The sequence below is a fragment of the Hylobates moloch genome, unplaced genomic scaffold (genome assembly GCF_009828535.3).
Source record: "Hylobates moloch isolate HMO894 unplaced genomic scaffold, HMol_V3 SCAFFOLD_661, whole genome shotgun sequence".
Lineage (NCBI taxonomy): Eukaryota > Metazoa > Chordata > Mammalia > Primates > Hylobatidae > Hylobates > Hylobates moloch.
In genome coordinates, this window is record NW_026652936.1 from 1 (window position 1) to 17,964 (window position 17,964).

At 57.8% G+C, this 17,964-nt stretch overlaps 1 protein-coding gene across 6 annotated transcripts; it reads right to left on the reverse strand.

The window, feature by feature from the left end:
• Positions 1 to 299: 299 nt before the first annotated feature.
• Positions 300 to 17,526, reverse strand: LOC116464435 (activated CDC42 kinase 1). Of its 6 annotated transcripts, none has more exons than XM_032147692.2 (9): positions 16,639 to 17,526; positions 9,152 to 9,332; positions 7,783 to 7,853; positions 5,613 to 5,831; positions 3,893 to 4,045; positions 2,761 to 3,038; positions 1,098 to 1,224; positions 535 to 681; positions 300 to 436 (listed from the first exon to the last, which is right to left on the reverse strand). In XM_032147692.2, exons 2-9 carry the CDS (start codon positions 9,312 to 9,314, stop codon positions 338 to 340), a joined length of 1,257 nt encoding a protein of 418 aa, XP_032003583.1. In that variant the 5' UTR covers positions 9,315 to 9,332; positions 16,639 to 17,526; the 3' UTR covers positions 300 to 337. The 6 variants fall into 6 exon arrangements, with proteins under 6 accessions (XP_032003583.1, XP_032003585.1, XP_032003579.1 ...); XM_032147694.2 differs by lacking the exon at positions 16,639 to 17,526 and adding an exon at positions 15,968 to 16,117; XM_032147688.2 differs by lacking the exon at positions 16,639 to 17,526 and adding an exon at positions 13,135 to 13,538 and having other exon boundaries at positions 5,613 to 5,780.
• Positions 17,527 to 17,964: the final 438 nt, after the last annotated feature.

The following is a 17,964-nucleotide window of genomic DNA, read 5'->3' on the forward strand; positions in this document are numbered from 1 at the left end:
GGGGAGGAGCAGAGGAGGAAGGAAACACGGGAATCCAGAACTCTGCTGCCACCGAGGCCAGGCCAGGCCACTCCCTACCCCTCCAGGAAGACAGCCCGGCCCAACTACACAGCCAGGGCTGCAGCGCAGTGGGAAAGGGTGGTGGAGGGAAGCTGGGCAGGGAAAGTCACTAGGGAGACGGAGGCAGGCCTGTCCTCCCCTCACACTGCAGGGTTCAGGCCCGACTGCCAGCCTGTGTGTGGCCAAGGGAATCTTGGAGGCCAAAGAGATCTGTCCACAGGCCCCTCCGACCTGTGCCCTTCAAGGGATCCCAGGGCGGGGCCCAGCCCTGCACTCCCTACCTTCCCTCGATGACGGTGATGACATCATTCATCTGGATGTGCAGCTTGTCAGGTTCCTCAAAGTCCTGAAGAGCCCGCATGTCCGTGGGCTGGGCCTGGGGGAAGAGAAAGGTCATTGCCAACTCTGGGACTGATGCCTGGGTAGCCCCTCAGCTTGGACACCCCAGCTCTCCTGGGCTGACCTGTCCCTCACCTCCAGCAGGAAGTCCCGCAGGGCCACAGACGTGGGTCTGTCTTCTGGCTTGTGAGCCCAGCACTGGACCATGACGTTGTAGATGTCCTGGGGACAGTCCTCAGGCCGGGGCAGCCGCTCCCCCTCCTTGTCGATCTTATGCAGGATCTAAAGGTGAGGAGGTGCAGAGTTTGAGGACAAACAGAGCACCCAGCCTTTCACTTCCCGCCTTCCCTCCAGCCCATCCACAGCTGCAGCAGCTGCTGCCGTGCCTGGCCTCCAAAGAAGGGATCTGCCTGCCTGGGAGGGGCCGCCTCCAGAGCCCCAGACCCTTCTTCCCAGGCCTGGGGCCTCGGAACAATTGGATGTGGTAAGGGCTAGAGAAGGAGGGCAGGCCCCAGCTTTTCCCTCCCCGTCTCTGCTGGGCTCTCCCTGAGGCCATACAGATATGGGGCGTGAGAGGGGATACGGGATGTGGGAGGAGGGAGTCCATGGGTGAGAGGCAGTTCCAGTGGGGCCAGGCTGCAGGCTGGGAATGGAATTCACCCCACCAGCCCTATGGGGGCCCGTCTCCCAGCCCTCACCTGACTGCCGTTGAGGCCGATCCAGGGCTCCTGGCCGTAGGTGAACATTTCCCACAGTGTCACCCCGAACATCCAGGTGTCGCTGGCATGGGAGAAGGTGCGTGTCTTCAGGCTCTCGGGGGCACACCTGGCAGAGGCAGGGGTCAAAGAGAAGCCCTCTCAAACACCCTACCCGCGTCCGCCCTGGGGACTTAAAACACTCATTCTGCAAACACTTGTTGTGACCCCCTGGGCCAGGTTCAACAGTGGGTCTCAGGGGCGCCGTGTGAAGCGGGCAGGACTCCTTGACGACACGGTGCACGGACTTGGGGAAATCGTCTAAGCCTCTTATTCACATGCAGCCTGGCGGGGGAAGAGGAGGGGAAGTTTCCCAGCCAGAGAAGCACGGACAGGAAGGAGGTCAGAGGCTCTGGGACGGGGCAGGGAGAGAAGATCACAGGCTGTTTTCTGACTGTGGTGGGAGGATGACAGTTCCCAGATTTGGGGCGGGATCCTGGGATTTGGGTCCTTCGGCAGGAAGGAGTGGGTGGGAAATTCGGATAGGGCCTGGGGAAGAACCAAAATGGGTAGAAACAGTCATACTGGCTTCACCCAAATACACCCATTCGTTCTGGGCACCCCCAGGTGAGGGGGAAGTGCCACTGCGGTGACGTCAGAAAGGACATCCCGGCATGGACTGAGGTGCAGAGAGGAGGGTGGCACCCAGACAGGGAACCAGAGCGAGCCCTGCCCCTCAAAGGGGATGGGGCCAGGAAAGTCACTCGAGATCTCTAAGGCTCATTCATTATCCTCATCGGTGAAATGAGAACAATAACCCACCAACTTAATCGTGTTGTTTAAAGGCAACTGTACTAATACCTTACCATGCAAACCAGGATGCCTGAATACAAAAGAGGCTGCTATAAGTCACTCCAGGACAACAGGCATAATCTAAGACCCGTGCTCGCCCTGGGTGTAAAGCCAGCTGCTCCTTAAGATGACCATGCGTCCTGGATCATAAGGTTGCCCACAGCCACCGCTCGGGAAAGCAGAACTGGAACCCTTCCCGCCTTAAAGCAGGCAGATCACACACCTTTGGGTGCCTCTGGCACCAGAGGACCACAATGGTGTGAGCTGAGGAGAAGCCCACACAGGGGCCAGGGCAGGGCCAAATACCACCCCCAGTGCACAGGTAAGCAGCCCTGGCCCATCTACAAGGCCTGCTATGACCTGGGCCTGTCTACCACCAGCTCTACCTAGAACATGCTTACCAATGAGTCTTTCCCTGGCGAACTTCCCTGACATTTCAGGAAACCCTTGAATACCCCCCAACAGCAATGCCCCTTGGAGAGGACACAGCATCTATCCCTGAAGCACCCCCTCCCAGCAATGCCCCTGGGAGAGGACACAGCATCTATCCCTGTAACACCCCCCCAGCAATGCCCCTTGGAGAGGACACAGCATCTATCCCTGTGATTTCCAGCACCCAGACCCTGGCACGTGGGTCCTCAGGAATTCCTAGATGGATGGTGAGTGAATGGGTGCAAAGGAGGGCACCCCAGGCTTAGAACAGACAAGGGCAGGCCCAAACAAAACCAGGGGCTGTGGTGGGTCAAGAAAGCCCCAGAAGCTTTGAGGCCTGGGTCTGCAGGGACTCTGTGAGCTGGCAGCACCTGCCCCTCACCAGGCAAAGGGCACCTTGCGATGTTCCTGCATGACGTAATGGTCGTCATTCTGAGGTAGTGCTCGCATCAGCCCAAAGTCCCCGATCTTGACCAGGTCGCGGGTAGCCAATAGCAGATTGCGGGCAGCCAGGTCACGGTGAATAAAACGCTTGGACTCCAGGTAGCCCATGCCCTCAGCCACCTGCACAGCGTAGCGACTCAGAGTCCCCAGGAGGAAGTGGCCCTGGTGCTTACGTAGCCGGTCCAACAACGATCCCAGAGGTGCCAGCTCTGTCACCTGAGGCCACAGAGGAGGCAGGAGGAATTAGCTGGAGGACCCTGCCCCTTCTCAGCAGCCCACGCTGGGCCCCCAGCCCCCTTCCTGAAGGCTTTCCAGAGCCAGGCTGCATGCTCCTTCCTGGCCTGCTGCCTGGGGACCTCTAGGGGTCCTGCAGTTTCTCAGGCCTCTCCCTCGAGGCAATTTGGGAAACTGATGCCTAGAGAGAAGGAGCCCAAAGAGGCAGTGGCTAGAAATTCCAAAACTCAGCCGGGTGCGGTGGCTCACACCGGTAATCCCAGCACTTTGGGAGGCTGAGGCAGGTGGATCATTTGAGGTCAGGAGTCTGAGACCAGCCTGGCCAACATGGTGAAACCCCCATCTCTACTAAAAATACAAAAATTAGCCAGGCGTGGTCAAAAATTAGCCAGGCGTGGTAGCGCACGGCTGTAATCCCAGCTACTTAGAAGCCTGAGGCAGGAAAATCGCGTGAACCCAGGAGGCCGAGGTTGCAGTGAGCCGAGATTGCGCCACTGCACTCCAGTCTGGGCGACAAAGTGAGACTCTGTCTCAAAATAAGTAAATAAATAAATAAATAAATAAATTCCCCAAATTAAACTCAGTGGCCAGCCCCTCCCATGGGAGTAACTCTCTGACACTGAGCACCAGCAAAATCCAGAGACAGACCCGGACCGGACCGCAGCAGACACAGCCCGTACCAGGCTGGGCCCCTGTGGACCCCTTTACTCCATCAGGTTGGGGGACCAAAGTAGGACCTAGGGCGCCTCTGACCTTAGGATGGAGAGAGTAACCGAACCACACGTCTGGGACCAGAGCCCTCTCCCTGCCCGCCCCCTCCTGCCCGCAGCACTCACCATCTTCATGGGCGGCGTGAGCACCACCCCGTAGAGGCGGATGAGGTTTCGGTGGTCAAGCGAGTGCATGGCATTGACCTCCCGGATGAAGTCATCCATGGCTTCTGGCTGGCTCAGGACATCAGGTTTCAGGCACTTCACAGCCACACTCACCTGCCCACAGCGGGATTTGCAAGGACTCAGGACTTGCCAGGTCCCGGACACGCGGAGCCAACCTGCTCCACCCTCCAGCTGGGCTCAACGATCCCTGCCTCCGAGCTCCTCATCTGGTTGGGGAAGCATGTCCCCAGTGCCTGGGCTTACGTGCTCTGCCTGAGGCCTGGCTGGAGAAGAGCAGACGGCTGGCCCTCAGGAGCCATCGTCGGCCACGCCTCCCCTTCCTGGGGGAATGCGGGTTTAAATACCAACCAAAAAGTAAGAGATAACCAGTATGATGACAGAATATTCAAATGGTCTAAAATGGAATTTTTTTTTTTTTTTTTTTTTGAGACAGAGTCTCGCTCTTGTCACCCAGGCTGGAGTGCAGTGACGTGATCTCAGCTCACTGCAACCTCTGCCTCCCGGGTTCAAGTGATTCTCCTGCCTCAGCCTCCTGAGTAGCTGGGATTACAGGCAGGCGCCACCACGCCCGGCTAATTTTGTAGTTTTAGTAGAGATGGGGTTTCACCATATTGCGCAGGCTGGTCATAAAATGGAATATTAAAAGGTGTTTAGCTGTAAAAGAAAAATGCTTTAAATGTAATGCTAAAAACAAATGTGTGGAGCTAGAAGTCGGCACAGCGGCTTCCCTGGGAGGAGGACGCGCTGAGTGACAGCGGCTTCCCCGGGAGGAGGACGCGCTGAGTGACAGCGGCTTCCCCGGGAGAAGGACGCACTGAGTGGACGGAGCATGAGGAGCCCTCTGAGGTGCTGGGAATGCACTGCACGTGATCTGGGCAGTAAGGACATGGCTCCTGCATAGGAAACAGTCACACCAGAATTGTATGCTGTGGTGCACACGTTATCCCTGAGGGGAAAATGTTAAATGCAGTGTCGAGAAGAAAGAACAAGATTTTAAAAGCTGTATCCAGAATTTGTATCTTAACTAAATCCAACAAAATACCTAAAGTGGGAGGAAGAGGCAGAAATGCCAACTCAGCTTCCTCTGAGTGGTGGGATTACAGGCAATTTCTTTTTTCTTGTTTTTCAAATACTTTCCAAACTTTTATAATAAGTAAATTATTTTTATAGTTGAAATAATAAATGTGCTTAGTTAAACCTGAGCATGGGCTGGGCGTGGTGGCTCACACCTGTAATCCTAGCACTTTGGGAGGCTGAGGTGGGCAGATCACCTGAGGTCAGGAGTTCGAGACCAGCCTGGCCAACATGGTGAAACTCCATCTCTACTAAAAAGACAAAAACCAGCCAAGCGTGGTGGCGCACACCTGTAATCCCAGCTACTCAGAAGGCTGAGGCAGGAGGATCACTTGAACCCAGAAAGTGGAGGCTGCAGGGAGCCAAGATCATGCCTATTGCACTCCAGCCTGGGCGACAGACAGAGCGAGACTCCGTCTCAAATAAATAAATAAATAAAACCCCAACATTCCTGAGCATGGACTCTGGGATGAGCCACACTGTGACGCGTCCCCAGTCCCATCCACATCCTGGTTGGGGGCAGAACAGCCACTACCAGCCCCGGGTCCCGTGCCTCTGCTGAGCTGGCAGGACACAGAGCGCTCACCGTCTTCCCTGAGGGCGCGTCCCACTCGCCCCTGCGCACCACGCCGAAGGAGCCATCGCCCAGCTTCTCCAGGAGGTGCAGGTCCTTCTCCCCAATGAGGCAGGTGAGGCTCTGCAGGGCCCCCTCCCCTGCTGGGCCAGGGGCCGGCGAGGTCTTCCGGAAGGTGCTCTGAGAGTGATGAGGGGGGAACTCAGCCTCCAGTCGCTTTCCACTGAACACCTGTTTGAAGGCAGCCGGGGGCCAGATGGAATCCAACACCCCAGGGTCAGTCCCTCAGTCCCACCCTGCTGGGTCCACCTGGTGATCCCTGGCTTCGGCTTCCAGACAGGTCCTGGCTTTGCCAAACTGCCAGTGGGGCAGCGGCTGGAGGCCCACACTCCGTCCAGGGCACACCCCCAAATACGAACCCAAAGGCTGACGCTGGCCTCAAGGAGGGTACCAGAAAAAGACCGACAGGCATGCAGCCTGTGGCTGAGCGGCCCCACACCCAGCTGTGCGGACAGGGAGGGCACCACCCAGCCAAGGTCCCAGTCTCCTCCCAGTCCTGCCCCGCCCTCCCTTCCTGCACCCGCCGCCCCGCAGACTCCAGCCCTAACCCGGGTCCATGGCGCGGGAGCCGCAGGGGCCCTCCACAAACACCTCCTTGTCCATTTTTAGCCCTGGCCCCTTCTCTGGCCTGACCATTTGGTGCTGTCTGTCTCCACCCTCACCAGGGAGTCGGCTGCCCTTCATCCTGCCCAGGGGAGAGGATAATTTTAGTCTGAGGTTGAACCGTGAGTGTGTGTGTGGTTCAGATGAAGCTAGTCCTTGCTGGGGAGGGGCCTGGGAAGATAGCTGGGTCTCTGGAGGGGCGCCTAGAGCTGAGGGCTGAGACAGAAGGAAGAGTGGAGGAGACTCGGAAGCCAGGGTAGACAGTGAGGGGGCCGAAGGTCAAGGGACAGAAGAAAGGAGACCATGAGGGTCAACGCTGGCCGCATCAGTCTGACTTGGCGGCCTCCACTGAGGCACCCACAGCCTTGGTTCCAGCTGCAGATTCTTGCCAGTTTGGGTCTCACGCCCCCAAAGCTAGTGGATCCTGATCCGTCCAGGCCAGGGTGCCTCTAATCTGAGGGCTTCTTCTGGCCTCTGCCCTGTGCTTCCTTCCAGTAACTAGAATTCCTTATGTTTGCAAGCAATGTTCGGGTTACAAGACCCTCCACAGCCATTATCTCCGGTGCCTCCTACAGCCCTGGGAGGTGAGTTGGGCAGTGGGGCCCGGCATCATTTCACTGAAGACACAACAAAAATCTGGAGGCCACTGACTGCCCAGGGACCTATCAAGAGCCAGTGGCAGATCCAAGACCCCTAAATCTCAGCACCCCTAAATCTCGGCAAACCACGCTGCTCTCTTCTCCTGCCTCCACCATCCCGACACTACTCATCCTTCCCTAAAACCCGGGCAAAGGACCAGGACAGTGTTCCCAGAAAAAGCCACAGGATCCCAAGAGACAGCCCCTTTGCCAGATTGCAGCCAGGAAAATCTCTGCTGCCCAATCCCACTCCAGCTGTTCGGCCCTGCCCACCCCCCAACCCAGCCCTGAGGCCAGACGCGGGGAGGAAAGGCCAGGGCTGGCTCACTTCCTCTCTCATTGTCTTCCAGACAATGGGCAAAGTTCCACTGAGTCAGACCAGGGACTCACTACGCCACAGACCCAAATTAGGACAAGGTGTGGGGAGAGGTGGGGACAGGCTGTGGGGAAGGAAGCTGTCAGCAGGGACAGACGACCAGAGAAACCCAGAGATTAGAGAGGGCCGGGGAGGAGGGAAGACAAGCAAAGATGTTCTGGGTCCAGACGGGTCCCTCACCCCACGCTGGACACTGGCCTCAACGCTCAGACACAGCAGGGCTCAGTGAAGGCACACTTGTCAATGAGCTCCTGTTCCAGGTGTGCCGAGGGGCTGTGAAGGCCTCACCCACACAGGCTGCTAGCGTGTCCATATCTGGCGGAGACAGACACTTAGCCCGGCAGCTCTACAAGTGCGCTGCCCGATAAGACCCTGGATGCGGGGGTCCTGTACAAAGTGCCAGGGGAACGGCGAGATTTGACCTGCCGGGGAGTTGGGGAAGGTTCCCAGGACCGGAAGCACAGGGGGGCGTTCGAGCCTGCCACCCTCGCACCTCCTCACCCACCTTACTCATCCAGGACTTGCGTTTGCACAAGGCCTTCCTCCTCTTCACAGCCTCCCACAGCCGCCGCTGGCCTGCAGGGAGGGTGGGGAACCCCGTGCTGTGAAGGCCGCCGTAGCCCCTGAGAGAGGCTGCTGCCTGTGGTCCCCTCGGGGGTGCGTCTGCCACTAGACACCACCCAGCACAGTGACACCAGGGAAGTCAACCCCAGCTAACCCGGAGCCTCAACTGACCAGAGGTCTCTGCGCTCCACTTCCTGGCACTGGCTCTCCAACTGGGTGAAGGTGTTTAACCAAAAACTTGAAGCCATGGGCTTCTCCCAGGTCTCAGGAAAAATCAAGGCAATGAACAGAATTTTCTCAATGTTGAGGTTTTTTTCCCTCCGTAAAATCTTCTTATGCTACTAGCATCGGACACCAACTATCCAGGCCTAAAGTAGCACAAGTCAATGTCTAACTTAGCACATTACTACCTATTTAGCTATTGTAACAAAGTCAGTGTCTAACTTAACACATTATTACCTAGTTAGCTATTTTAACTTGAAAGCCCTAATACGTTTCTAATGTTTTATGAAGAACATCATGAGTTTTAGATGCTACAACCCCCACTTTCAGGAAAAATATGAAGATAAGCGTTGAACTCAAATCAGAGCAAACCTGTGTGTGTGCGTGCGTGTGTGCACATGCGTGTGCGCACGTGTGCGTGTGCGTGCGTGCATGTGTGTGTGCGTGCATGTATGCCTGTGTGTGCGCGTGTGTGCACATGTGCGTGCATGTGTGCGTGTCTGTGTGCGCAGGCGTGTGTGTGCATGTGTCCGTGTGCATGTGCACCTGCGTGTATGCATGTGCGTGTATGCCTGTGCGTGTGCATGTGCACCTGCGTGTATGCCTGTGCGTGTGCATGCGTGTGCGCATGTGAGACAGCGAGAAAGAGAGCGCGAGCGCAAATCAGCAAACCATCTGAGAGTGAGCATTCTCCCTACAGATCTCTGGACATGGACCCCTGCAGTATTCAGAATGACGAGAACAGACTCAATTTGATGCTTATGAAGGAGGGGCAATGCAGTACACTCTACGTGAGAACAGAATGGGGCATGGAGTGACTCCTGTGTAGCCAGCTTTAGGGAAGGCCTCACTCTCCTCAAACTCCAATTCACCTTTACAACTGCCAACTGTTCTCATCACACATCAGCACCTACTGATGTCCCTCCTGCTCCCTCAGGGCTCTGGGACAGACAGAGTTCTCAGCCTGCTCCACCTCAGGGCTCTGGGACACAGAGAGTTCTCAGCTGCCCCCCGTGCACTGAGTGGTCCTGAGGACAGAGGATGGAAAGGTTCAGGGACGAGACAAGCCAAGCCAACATCCCACCTACCAGGCCGGCCCATGCCGATCTTCTCCAGGTCATCATTCTTGACGTACTCAAAGTGGGACAGGCGGGTGACATTGAGGTCGTCTCGGAGCCGCAGGAAGTACTGTTGCAGCTGCACCTCGGACAGCAGCTCCAGCAGCCAGCCTGTGCCCTCCTCTGGCTGCATGCTGCCGCCTCCCAGCCTCTGTGGGGAGGGAGGAGTGGCTCAGGGACAAGGGTTGTGGGGGGACAACAGGGGCCTGCCCGAGTGACCTGGGCTCACCTTCATCCCACTACACGGCCACCTGGAAGGGCTCACACCACCTTCTGACTCCCGAGAGAAGCTACCGAGAACTGCCTGGACCCACGTCCCCTATTCCTGCCAGCCACAGGGCACAATTAGGGCGACGGAGATACAGCCCTGGCCCTGGAGTCAGGAGTCAGGGTCTTGCTCCTGAAATGTGATCTGTGGCCGAGTGACCCAAGACCAACCCCTCTGTGCTCATGTTCCTCACCTGCTCGAAGTTCCTAGGGGCCGAAAGCCCTGGAAAATCTTTTAAAAAAACAGCGGTCTCTCCGGGAACATCGACGTGTGCTTACTCCTAACGTTTGATAAAAATCTCTGCAGGGTGCAGTGTGCCCTGAGGCCCATCTATGGGCTCCTCAGATGTGATGGAGAAAACTCTCAGGGTCAGATGAGCTCTAAGCTAAGTTCCTCCCAGTGCCTGACCACGCCAGCCTCTCCTAACAACCCAAAGACCCCTCCATGGGCCACCACTCAAGTGCCTGCAGGGCCACAGCAAGCAGAACACGAGAGGGAGGGGTGAGGCCTGGGGTGGGCCTGCAGACACCCGCGAACAGGGAGCTCAGATCCCATCAATGGTTGTCACAAGAGACCATAGCCCAGTGTTGTCAAAGCTTTCCATTTTTTCAAGAAATAAAAGAAATCTCCATTTAAATCACCACTAAAGTTTGTTTGGAAAGGTAATATATGCACATGGTAAAATATTCAGAAGGCACACTGAGCCACGAATCTCACTCCCTCCCCAACTGCTCAGCCACCCAGCTCCCCAGGAGCTGCCAGTGACGCCTTCTGCGGACCCTTCAGACTCTGTTGTCCCACACAAATATTCACGCATTAACCATGCCATTCTGTTCCTTGATTTCACTTAATATTCGTCTTTCTCCTGACTTTTTAACAATGCTGAATAGTTCAGATCTGAAACGCACACACACGCACACACAGCGTGTGGGCCAAAGCACACTGCAGGCCACGATCAGCCAATGGTGCCGGAGAGTGACCTCTGACCTACACTCTCCTGGGCCCAGATAAAGAAGCTGGTGGCACCTTCAAAGCTAAGCAAGCGGATCCACCGCACAGCAAACCCATCCCTGTCTGCGTAAGGAATGTCAGAGCTGAGGGCGTGGCCAGGCTAGCCCCCCACCCATGCTCAATCCCCAAAGAGGAAAACAGGCAAGAGAAAAAAGGCCAGCTGCCCGGCTGGGGACCAAGCCATCCCTCTCCCCCACTCAGTGGTGGCCTCCTCCCCAGCTCCCATCACAGTGGGCAGCACTCAGAGAAGAAGGCACACACAGCCCGGGCCCAGCGTGAGCCTCCTGCCCCCACAGTTCCCAGTGGCCCTGCCAACACAGTGACAGTTCCGACTTTTTCAGGCAGCTCAGGGAAGCACAAAGAGCAACAAAGGGGAATGAGAAACCCTCAGTTCAAATCCTGGCTCTTCCACCTCGGCGACCGGGCCAGGCAGCTGGCCAGCCGGGTGGTTTCCAAACTGAAAGATGTAACCCTTTACTGGAGCGGTTCTCATGAGGCTGCACAGCCCCCTGTGGGACAGTTTTGGTTGACACAACATTTGGGGGGGCCTTAGTGACATTCAGTGGGTGGTTTGGGGACAAGAGCGTGAGCTAGCCTGCAATGCATAGGACATTCTCGCCCTGTCCCAAATCCCACACTACTCAATTCATGAAGGTGTTTATGATGGTGCAAACCTAGAATATGATCCCACTTTACATATAAACAAGAAAGTACTTTTACAGTTTTTTTTTTTTTTTTTTTGAGACAGAGTTTCACTCTGTCACCCAGGCTGGAGTATAATGGTATGATCTTGGCTCATTGCAAACTCAGCCTCCCCGGTTCAGGCAATTCTCCCACCTCAGCCTCCCAAGAAGCTGGGATCACAGGCACCCGCCACCATGTCCAGCTAATTTGTTGGCCAGGCTGGTCTCGAATTCCTGAGCTCAAGTGATCCATCCACCTGCCCTGGCCTCCCAAAGTGCTGGGATTACAGGCGTGAGCCACTGCTCCTGGCCTTATGGTTTTAATATAAAATAAATTTTCCTGGAATGAAACTACTGTGTAAACTTAAGGGAAAATGGACTTTGCTTTATTCAGAACATAGCAGAAGTCCACTATTTGCAAAAACATCAGTGAAGGCAACCCCCTCTCATTATTTCAGAACTCCCCCTGTCCGCACTTGCAGATGCTGCCTTCACGGTGTTTCCACCTGAGGTCTGAGGATCTGACTCCTCACTACGCTGCCTAGGTTACTAACGTATTAGGATACATAAAATATTATTACCTTCCTCTTATGTCTCTTTATATTGGAGTTCCCACTGTGTTGCCTGTTTCACTGTACACAGGTTAACACGTTAATATAACAGGTCATATATTTCTATTAACTCTATTAAAGACGGGTAACAATAAAAATAACATCTAGGCTGGGTGTGGTGGCTCAGGCCTGTCATCCCAGCACTTAGGCTGAGGTGGGCGGATCACCTGAGTTCTAGACCAGCCTGACCAACATGGAGAAACCCCGTCTCTACTAAAATTAGAAAATTAGCCGGGCGTGGCGGCACGTGCCTGTAATCCCAGCTACTCAGGAGGCTGAGGCAGGAGAATCACTTGAACCCAGGAGGCAGAGGCTGTGGTGAACCAAGATCGTGCCATTGCACTCCAGCCTGGGCAACAAGAGCAAAACTCCATCTCAAAATAAAATAAAATCCGACACTTCAACTGCACTTACTGTATGCAAGGAACAGTTCTAAGTATTAAGCTGTATTCATTTATCCTCAACAAAATCATCTGTTTACAAAACGAGGCGTGGGGTTTAAGAGGACCGGGCGCCGCGGCTTGCCGGAAGCAAGCCCAGAGGCGCACTGGGAGTCACGGGCCTAGGCAGCGTCTCCCCTCGGCCCGGCCACAGCCACGGCCCGGCCACTGCTGCCCTGTCCCTGGAGCAAAGTGATCCCACCCCGTCCAGGGCTCAGCCTCAGGATGGGGGCTCCTAGTCTCCCACAGGGCGAGCAGTCTCCAGGCCCCCTCTTCTTCCTCCCACCACCAACTCCCAAGGATCCAGGCCCCCTCCTCTAGGCTCCTGAAAACAGCTCAAAGCCATGCCCCGGGTGGTCAGGGCTGGGGGAGACCCAGAGGCCCCTCCCCTGAAGCTCTTCAGAAAGCACAGCCCGGCCTGTTCCCTCTCCCTGAAACACCAGCTAATGCACCTCTGCTCAGCTGTGCACTCCCCTCCATGCTCCCTGACCCAGCAACAGCGCAGCTCTGCACAGGGATGCGCGTGGGAGGACCGGCAGGAACTCCGGGATCCCGGTGAGGGAAGCAGTCAGGGTGACTCCACAGGGGTCCACCTCCCCTCTAAGTCCCCCACCAGCCCAAGCTTCTTTGTGCAGCACAGGGCATGGCTGCAGCTCCTCCCGAGTTCAAACACTCTCCAATTCTGCATGGGCCTGGCCCCCAGCACCTCGTGAGGTCTGCACACCTGTGTCCGTCACTACTCTGTGGCCATGCAAACACACAGGCCAACAAGAATGAATGCAGCAGCCGCAGGAGAGGCCGCTTGGCCCGGGACCCCCGTCAAGGCCTCACTGGCGGGGTCCCTCAGCCGCTCCCAGTCTTGCTCTCTGCCTCTCAGTCAAGCGCTGGTGCTGAGGAGCCCAGCCAGTCCCCAGCAGTCCAGCCCCTGCCCCCCACTCACTGTGTACAGGCGTCGCCGCAGTCTGGCCAGGAGAGGGAAGGAGAGCTCCAGGTCAGGGAACCGACGTGCTGCCGGCATCTCCACGCAGCGGGACCCCCCTGAGCAGTCACTGGGGATCCGGCGGCCTCGGCTCCGGAGCTTCGCACTCTGCCCAGGAGCCCCCCAAATCCCACACCAGGGGTGGGGAAATGAGGAAGAACGGGGTGCGCTCCTCCGCTCTGCTGCAGGCTCAGCTGGGTTTGCACAGCTGGCCAGTCTGGCAGGGAGCGGAGGAGCTTTCCTCACGCTGGCTGCAGCCGGGATCCTCTGTCCTGTTTCTGTCTTCTCTCCAGGGCAGTGGTCACAGTCCAGCCCTACTCCCCGGCTTCCCCACCCGACTGCCCGCCTGCCCTCCCTCTTGCCTGCCTCTCTCTCTCTCTCCCTCCCTCCCTCCCTCCCCAGCTGAGCAGCTCTGACACTGGCTGAAAAAGGACCTTTCTGAATCACTGCCAAGAGGGCAGCAGGAATGGGGGGGACTCTTCCTCCCAGCCACCCGCACTGGCCCCCCTGCCTCCCCATACACAAGGCTCCTGTCTCTGGCTTCTACCCCAGCCCTCACAGTTGCAGACAACTCCTGGGACTTTAGGGTGGGGGCTATGTGACTCAAACAGCATGTACAAAGCAGGGCTGTGGACTTCCACATGGGCTTGTGTGGGAACATGGGGACTAACACACAGCCTGAGTGAGAGGCTTGGGCCCCAGAGGCCCTGCTGGGCCCTGCAGATGACTCCTCAGAGACCCTCCCCCACCCCCCAGTCCCAGCCTTGGCTGGGCGTCTCCTGGCTCAGACCCTAATGTGGCCCTGTTACCCTGGTGCCCGACAGAAATAGGAGGCCGGCAGCCTGCCAGAGTGGGGCAGTCCAGCCAAGAGCAAGGGTAGGGTGGGGTAAGGATCCCCACCCCCTCCCCGGGGTGGCCTTGTCTGCTGCCCAAACACCCAGGGTGCCTCCTACCCAGACCAGGTGGCCAAGTTCCCAAACCCCCTCAAAACAAACAAATATGCCCTGAGACTCCTGCTGGGACGCCCCCACCCCAAAGCTGTAGGATGTCTCCTGTATAATGCCCCCGACACAGACCACAGCCTCAGATTAAGGGGCCTAGAGACACTCCATCAAGCCCGCATGGGGCCCCCATGTTTCTAGAACTGACAAATGATCTCTCTGGCCCTCTTCAAAGGGTGCCAGCTGCTCTCACACCCCTCGCTACGGCCCCCAGACACACCTGACAGCTGCAGGAAGCCCTCTCCAGCTCCCCAGGCGCCCCCCCCTCCCCGCTGAGCCATGCCTAGGGAGCCCGTTTCTTGCACACTGCTCTCTTGTCCCTGTCCAGCTGGCCACCAGCTCAGGGAGCCTCAGCTGGCTGGAGGGGTGGGCAGCTGGGGAGCAGGGCTTTGGGGACTCAGCATCCCAGGGCCTCTCCCAGCGCTTGACCTCCCTGATGATGCCAAAAGGGATAGCCATTTCCTGGTCTAACTCCAGGAGGTGGGGAGGACACCCCAACTTCAGTCCCTCTTCCTCATCCCCCTGCCATCCACCCCACAAAGCTCCTGGAGATAGCAGGTGTGGACTGAGTGGGGGCTGAGGTCAGGTGGACAAGGTCAGGCCTACGTGACACTGGAGCTGACTTTTCCCCAAACCTTGGCTGACTGTGCCCTTGCATCAGAGAAGTCTACAGCCTACCCTGGCACCAAGCATGCCTGGAAGGAGACCCAGGGACCGGGGCCGGGGAACAATTTAAGCAGGGTTATTCCCTCTACTTCAAAATGGGTCTGCTGGATCAGAATGGCCAGATTAAAAACTCTAACGTCCCCAGAAATATGTGTCTCAAAGTCGTCAGAACCCCATGCCTGACCCTCCCTTCCTTGGATGTCCAGTAAGAACAAGACCTGTAACTGGCCCAGTAATCCAGCTGCGGGAAGAAGCAAAGTATGTGCGGGTCAGAGCCAGGCCAGCTCCTGAAACCCCCCTCCTTTTTTTTTTTTTTTTTTTTTTTTTGAGAGTCTTGCTCTATCGCCCAGGCTTGAGTGCAGTGGCGTGATCCTGGGTTCAAGTGATTCTCCTGCCTCAGCCTCCCGAGTAGCTGGGATTACAGGCACCTGCCACCATGCCCAGCTAATTTTTTTTTTTTTCCGCCATGTTGGCCAGGCTGGTCCCAAACTCCTGACCTCAGCGTCCTGGTCTCAGGTGATCTGCCCGCCTCGGCCTCCCAAAGTGCTGAGATGACAGGCGTGAGCCACCGCGCCCGGCCCAGCCCCCTTTCTCCTCCCCAGGAAAACAGCCAGACCTTAAGCCCCAACGCTCCCCCGAGTCCCCCCTTTCTCCTGTCGGCTACTGCCCTCTGTCGGTCGGGAGAGGAAGTCTTTCTCTCCAAGGGGAAGGGAAGCTGCCCCATCCATCAACACAGTGACCATATTTTCAAAAGCAAACAAGGACATCTGGCTTGATATTCATATTCAAAAGGCCAGTAAATGGGAATGCCCAGGACATACAGACACAGTTCTCCTAAAAGACTGAACCCCAATCCTAGCAGTGCTTCCTGGACTCCCTTGGGGCATGGAAGACAGCCCGGCGGGCAGCTTTTTGGGGTCCCAGGGGATCCATGCACAGAGGCAGATGCCAGCATCACTAAGTCACCACCGCCACACCCACATAAACACACCGCTCTCTGTCCCCTGGCCCAGGAGCAGACACCCTCACTCCTGAGGCTGCCGCAGAGGGCAGGGCTGGGCCCGGCTCACAGCAGACGAAGGGGTCTGGTGCCCAGGTATCTGGCTATCCCCAGCCTTCCCCATTACCTGCGGTCCCTCCTCGCCCCCAGCCAGGCGCTGGTAAGCAGATCTCTCCCCCATGGAGCCCAAAATCCCAGTGGCTGCGGTCAGGGAGAGAAGCAGCGCCCGCAGCCCCCGCCCCGCAGCGGCACCGGCAGCGTCACTGCCCTGCGTCCTGGGGGGGCCGGGCGTCGAGCATCCTCCAGAAGGAGCGCAGGGCCGCTACTGCGTCTCAGCCCCGGGGGAGGCCCCAGTCTGTGACCCCCGCCCCCCACAGCCTCCCACAGCCTCATCCGCCGTCGGCCGGCAGCCGGGTGGTCGCGCCCCTCCTCCTCCTGCGGGCTGCGGCCATTCCCTCCTGCAGCCCGTCCGAGCTCCGTTACTCCTCTCCGCGGCGCTGCTCCCACCCTCTCCCAGCGAGACAGCTGTGCCAGCCCCGGGCTGACCCCCACCGAGAGCCGGGGCTCTGCCTTCGCCGGCCGCGGAACCGGGCTCCACTCAGCCCTCGGCCCGCCTCCAGGGCCCCAGAGCCACCAACTGGGGCCTCGGGGATTCACGAGCCCCCCGTATTCACGGTAAGGGGCCAGCCCTCCGACTCCATCTGAGACCCCTCCTCCTAGGCGTCCCGGGGCCTGCAGCCCAACCCGCCCCCAGCCTGCCCCGGCGGCCGCTCTGCTCCCAGAACGCCCGGCGCCCACCTGCCCCGCAGCTCGGCCCTGAGCTCAGCCGGCTCCGCGCCGCCTCCCAGCGTCCGCCCCACGCGCAGGCCACGCCCCCCGCCCCGAGGCCTCCCGCGGCCGATTCCCCGCGCGCCACTCCCGCAACGCCGCACGCGCTGTGCGCTGGGCACGCACTGACCTCCCTGACTTCAGAGCGGTTACACGAGGGCCCGGACTCCTGCTGAAAAGCCGCCCCAACACAGGCCCACGCGGGGGTGCCGCGCCCAGCACTGGCGCGAGGCCATCGCCGGCACAGGAAGTCCCAGGGCAGAGGCTCTTCCTCTCCCCCGGGGCCCCAAGGCACCACTTCTCATTCTGGTGGCATCTGAAGCAGCCACTGACTCTTTAGTACCGGGTATTTAGGGCTGAGCTCAGGGCACCCTCTCTGGGTTGGGGCAGAGAGACAGATGCTGCGACCTCTCCTCCCCACGCAGCATCAAGGCTGAGCCAGACCCTGCTAGGGCACTAGGTGGGGCTCCCCCTAAGGCCCACTCTCCTCACACAGCCCCTTCCCCACCCCGAGCACACCAGGGTAGGCGGATGACTGCCGGCGAGGCCCCCAAACGCCTGGTTCTATGCTGTGCAGAAGCGGGCATCTTACTGCAGCTAAAGGCACACACTAGTCTTGGGAGTAGCTGCAAAGTGGGAGGCTGTAGAAGGCAAGGCAGAGAATACCAGGCCCCTCCCTTCTTGCCCTGGCTGGATAAAGGATCTGATCCAAACCCGCTTTCTCCCTGCCTCACCTCCCCCTGTAAATCTCTTGCGTCCTAGTACCATCCTAAGACATCCACAGGATCCAAACTACCTCTAGGATTTCGGGAATCCACCCCACGTGTACACCCCCTCTGCTCTTCACTTGTCTCTTTACATCTCCACCCTGCAGAGCTAAAGGAAACAAGAGGCTGGAAACCAGCCCAGCTCTGCTGTCCATTCCCCTCTCCAGCCTCTCCAACTGCATGCAAAGTGACAAATCCACACCAAGGCGCAGACAGGACAGGCAATTTCCGGCCAAGAGGGTTTTTCCAAAACAATCTACCGTATTCTCAGGAATATACGCCAACCCTACCTCCCAGGCGGCCCTCTCCCACCTCCACCTCCCTCTTCTCCAAGCCCTAAAGGAAAAAAAGAACATACTGAAGAAGAGAAGGGGGCTTACAGCTCCTCCCCCAGCCAGAGGATTATCTTGCTTCCACATGTCAGCCCCACCAAGTTTGGTCAGCCTTAACTCACCCCTCGGTGCGCAGAGCCCAAGCTTCTGGAGCAAGGCCAGGCTGGGTGCCCTCAGAACCTCATCCCAGAGGAACC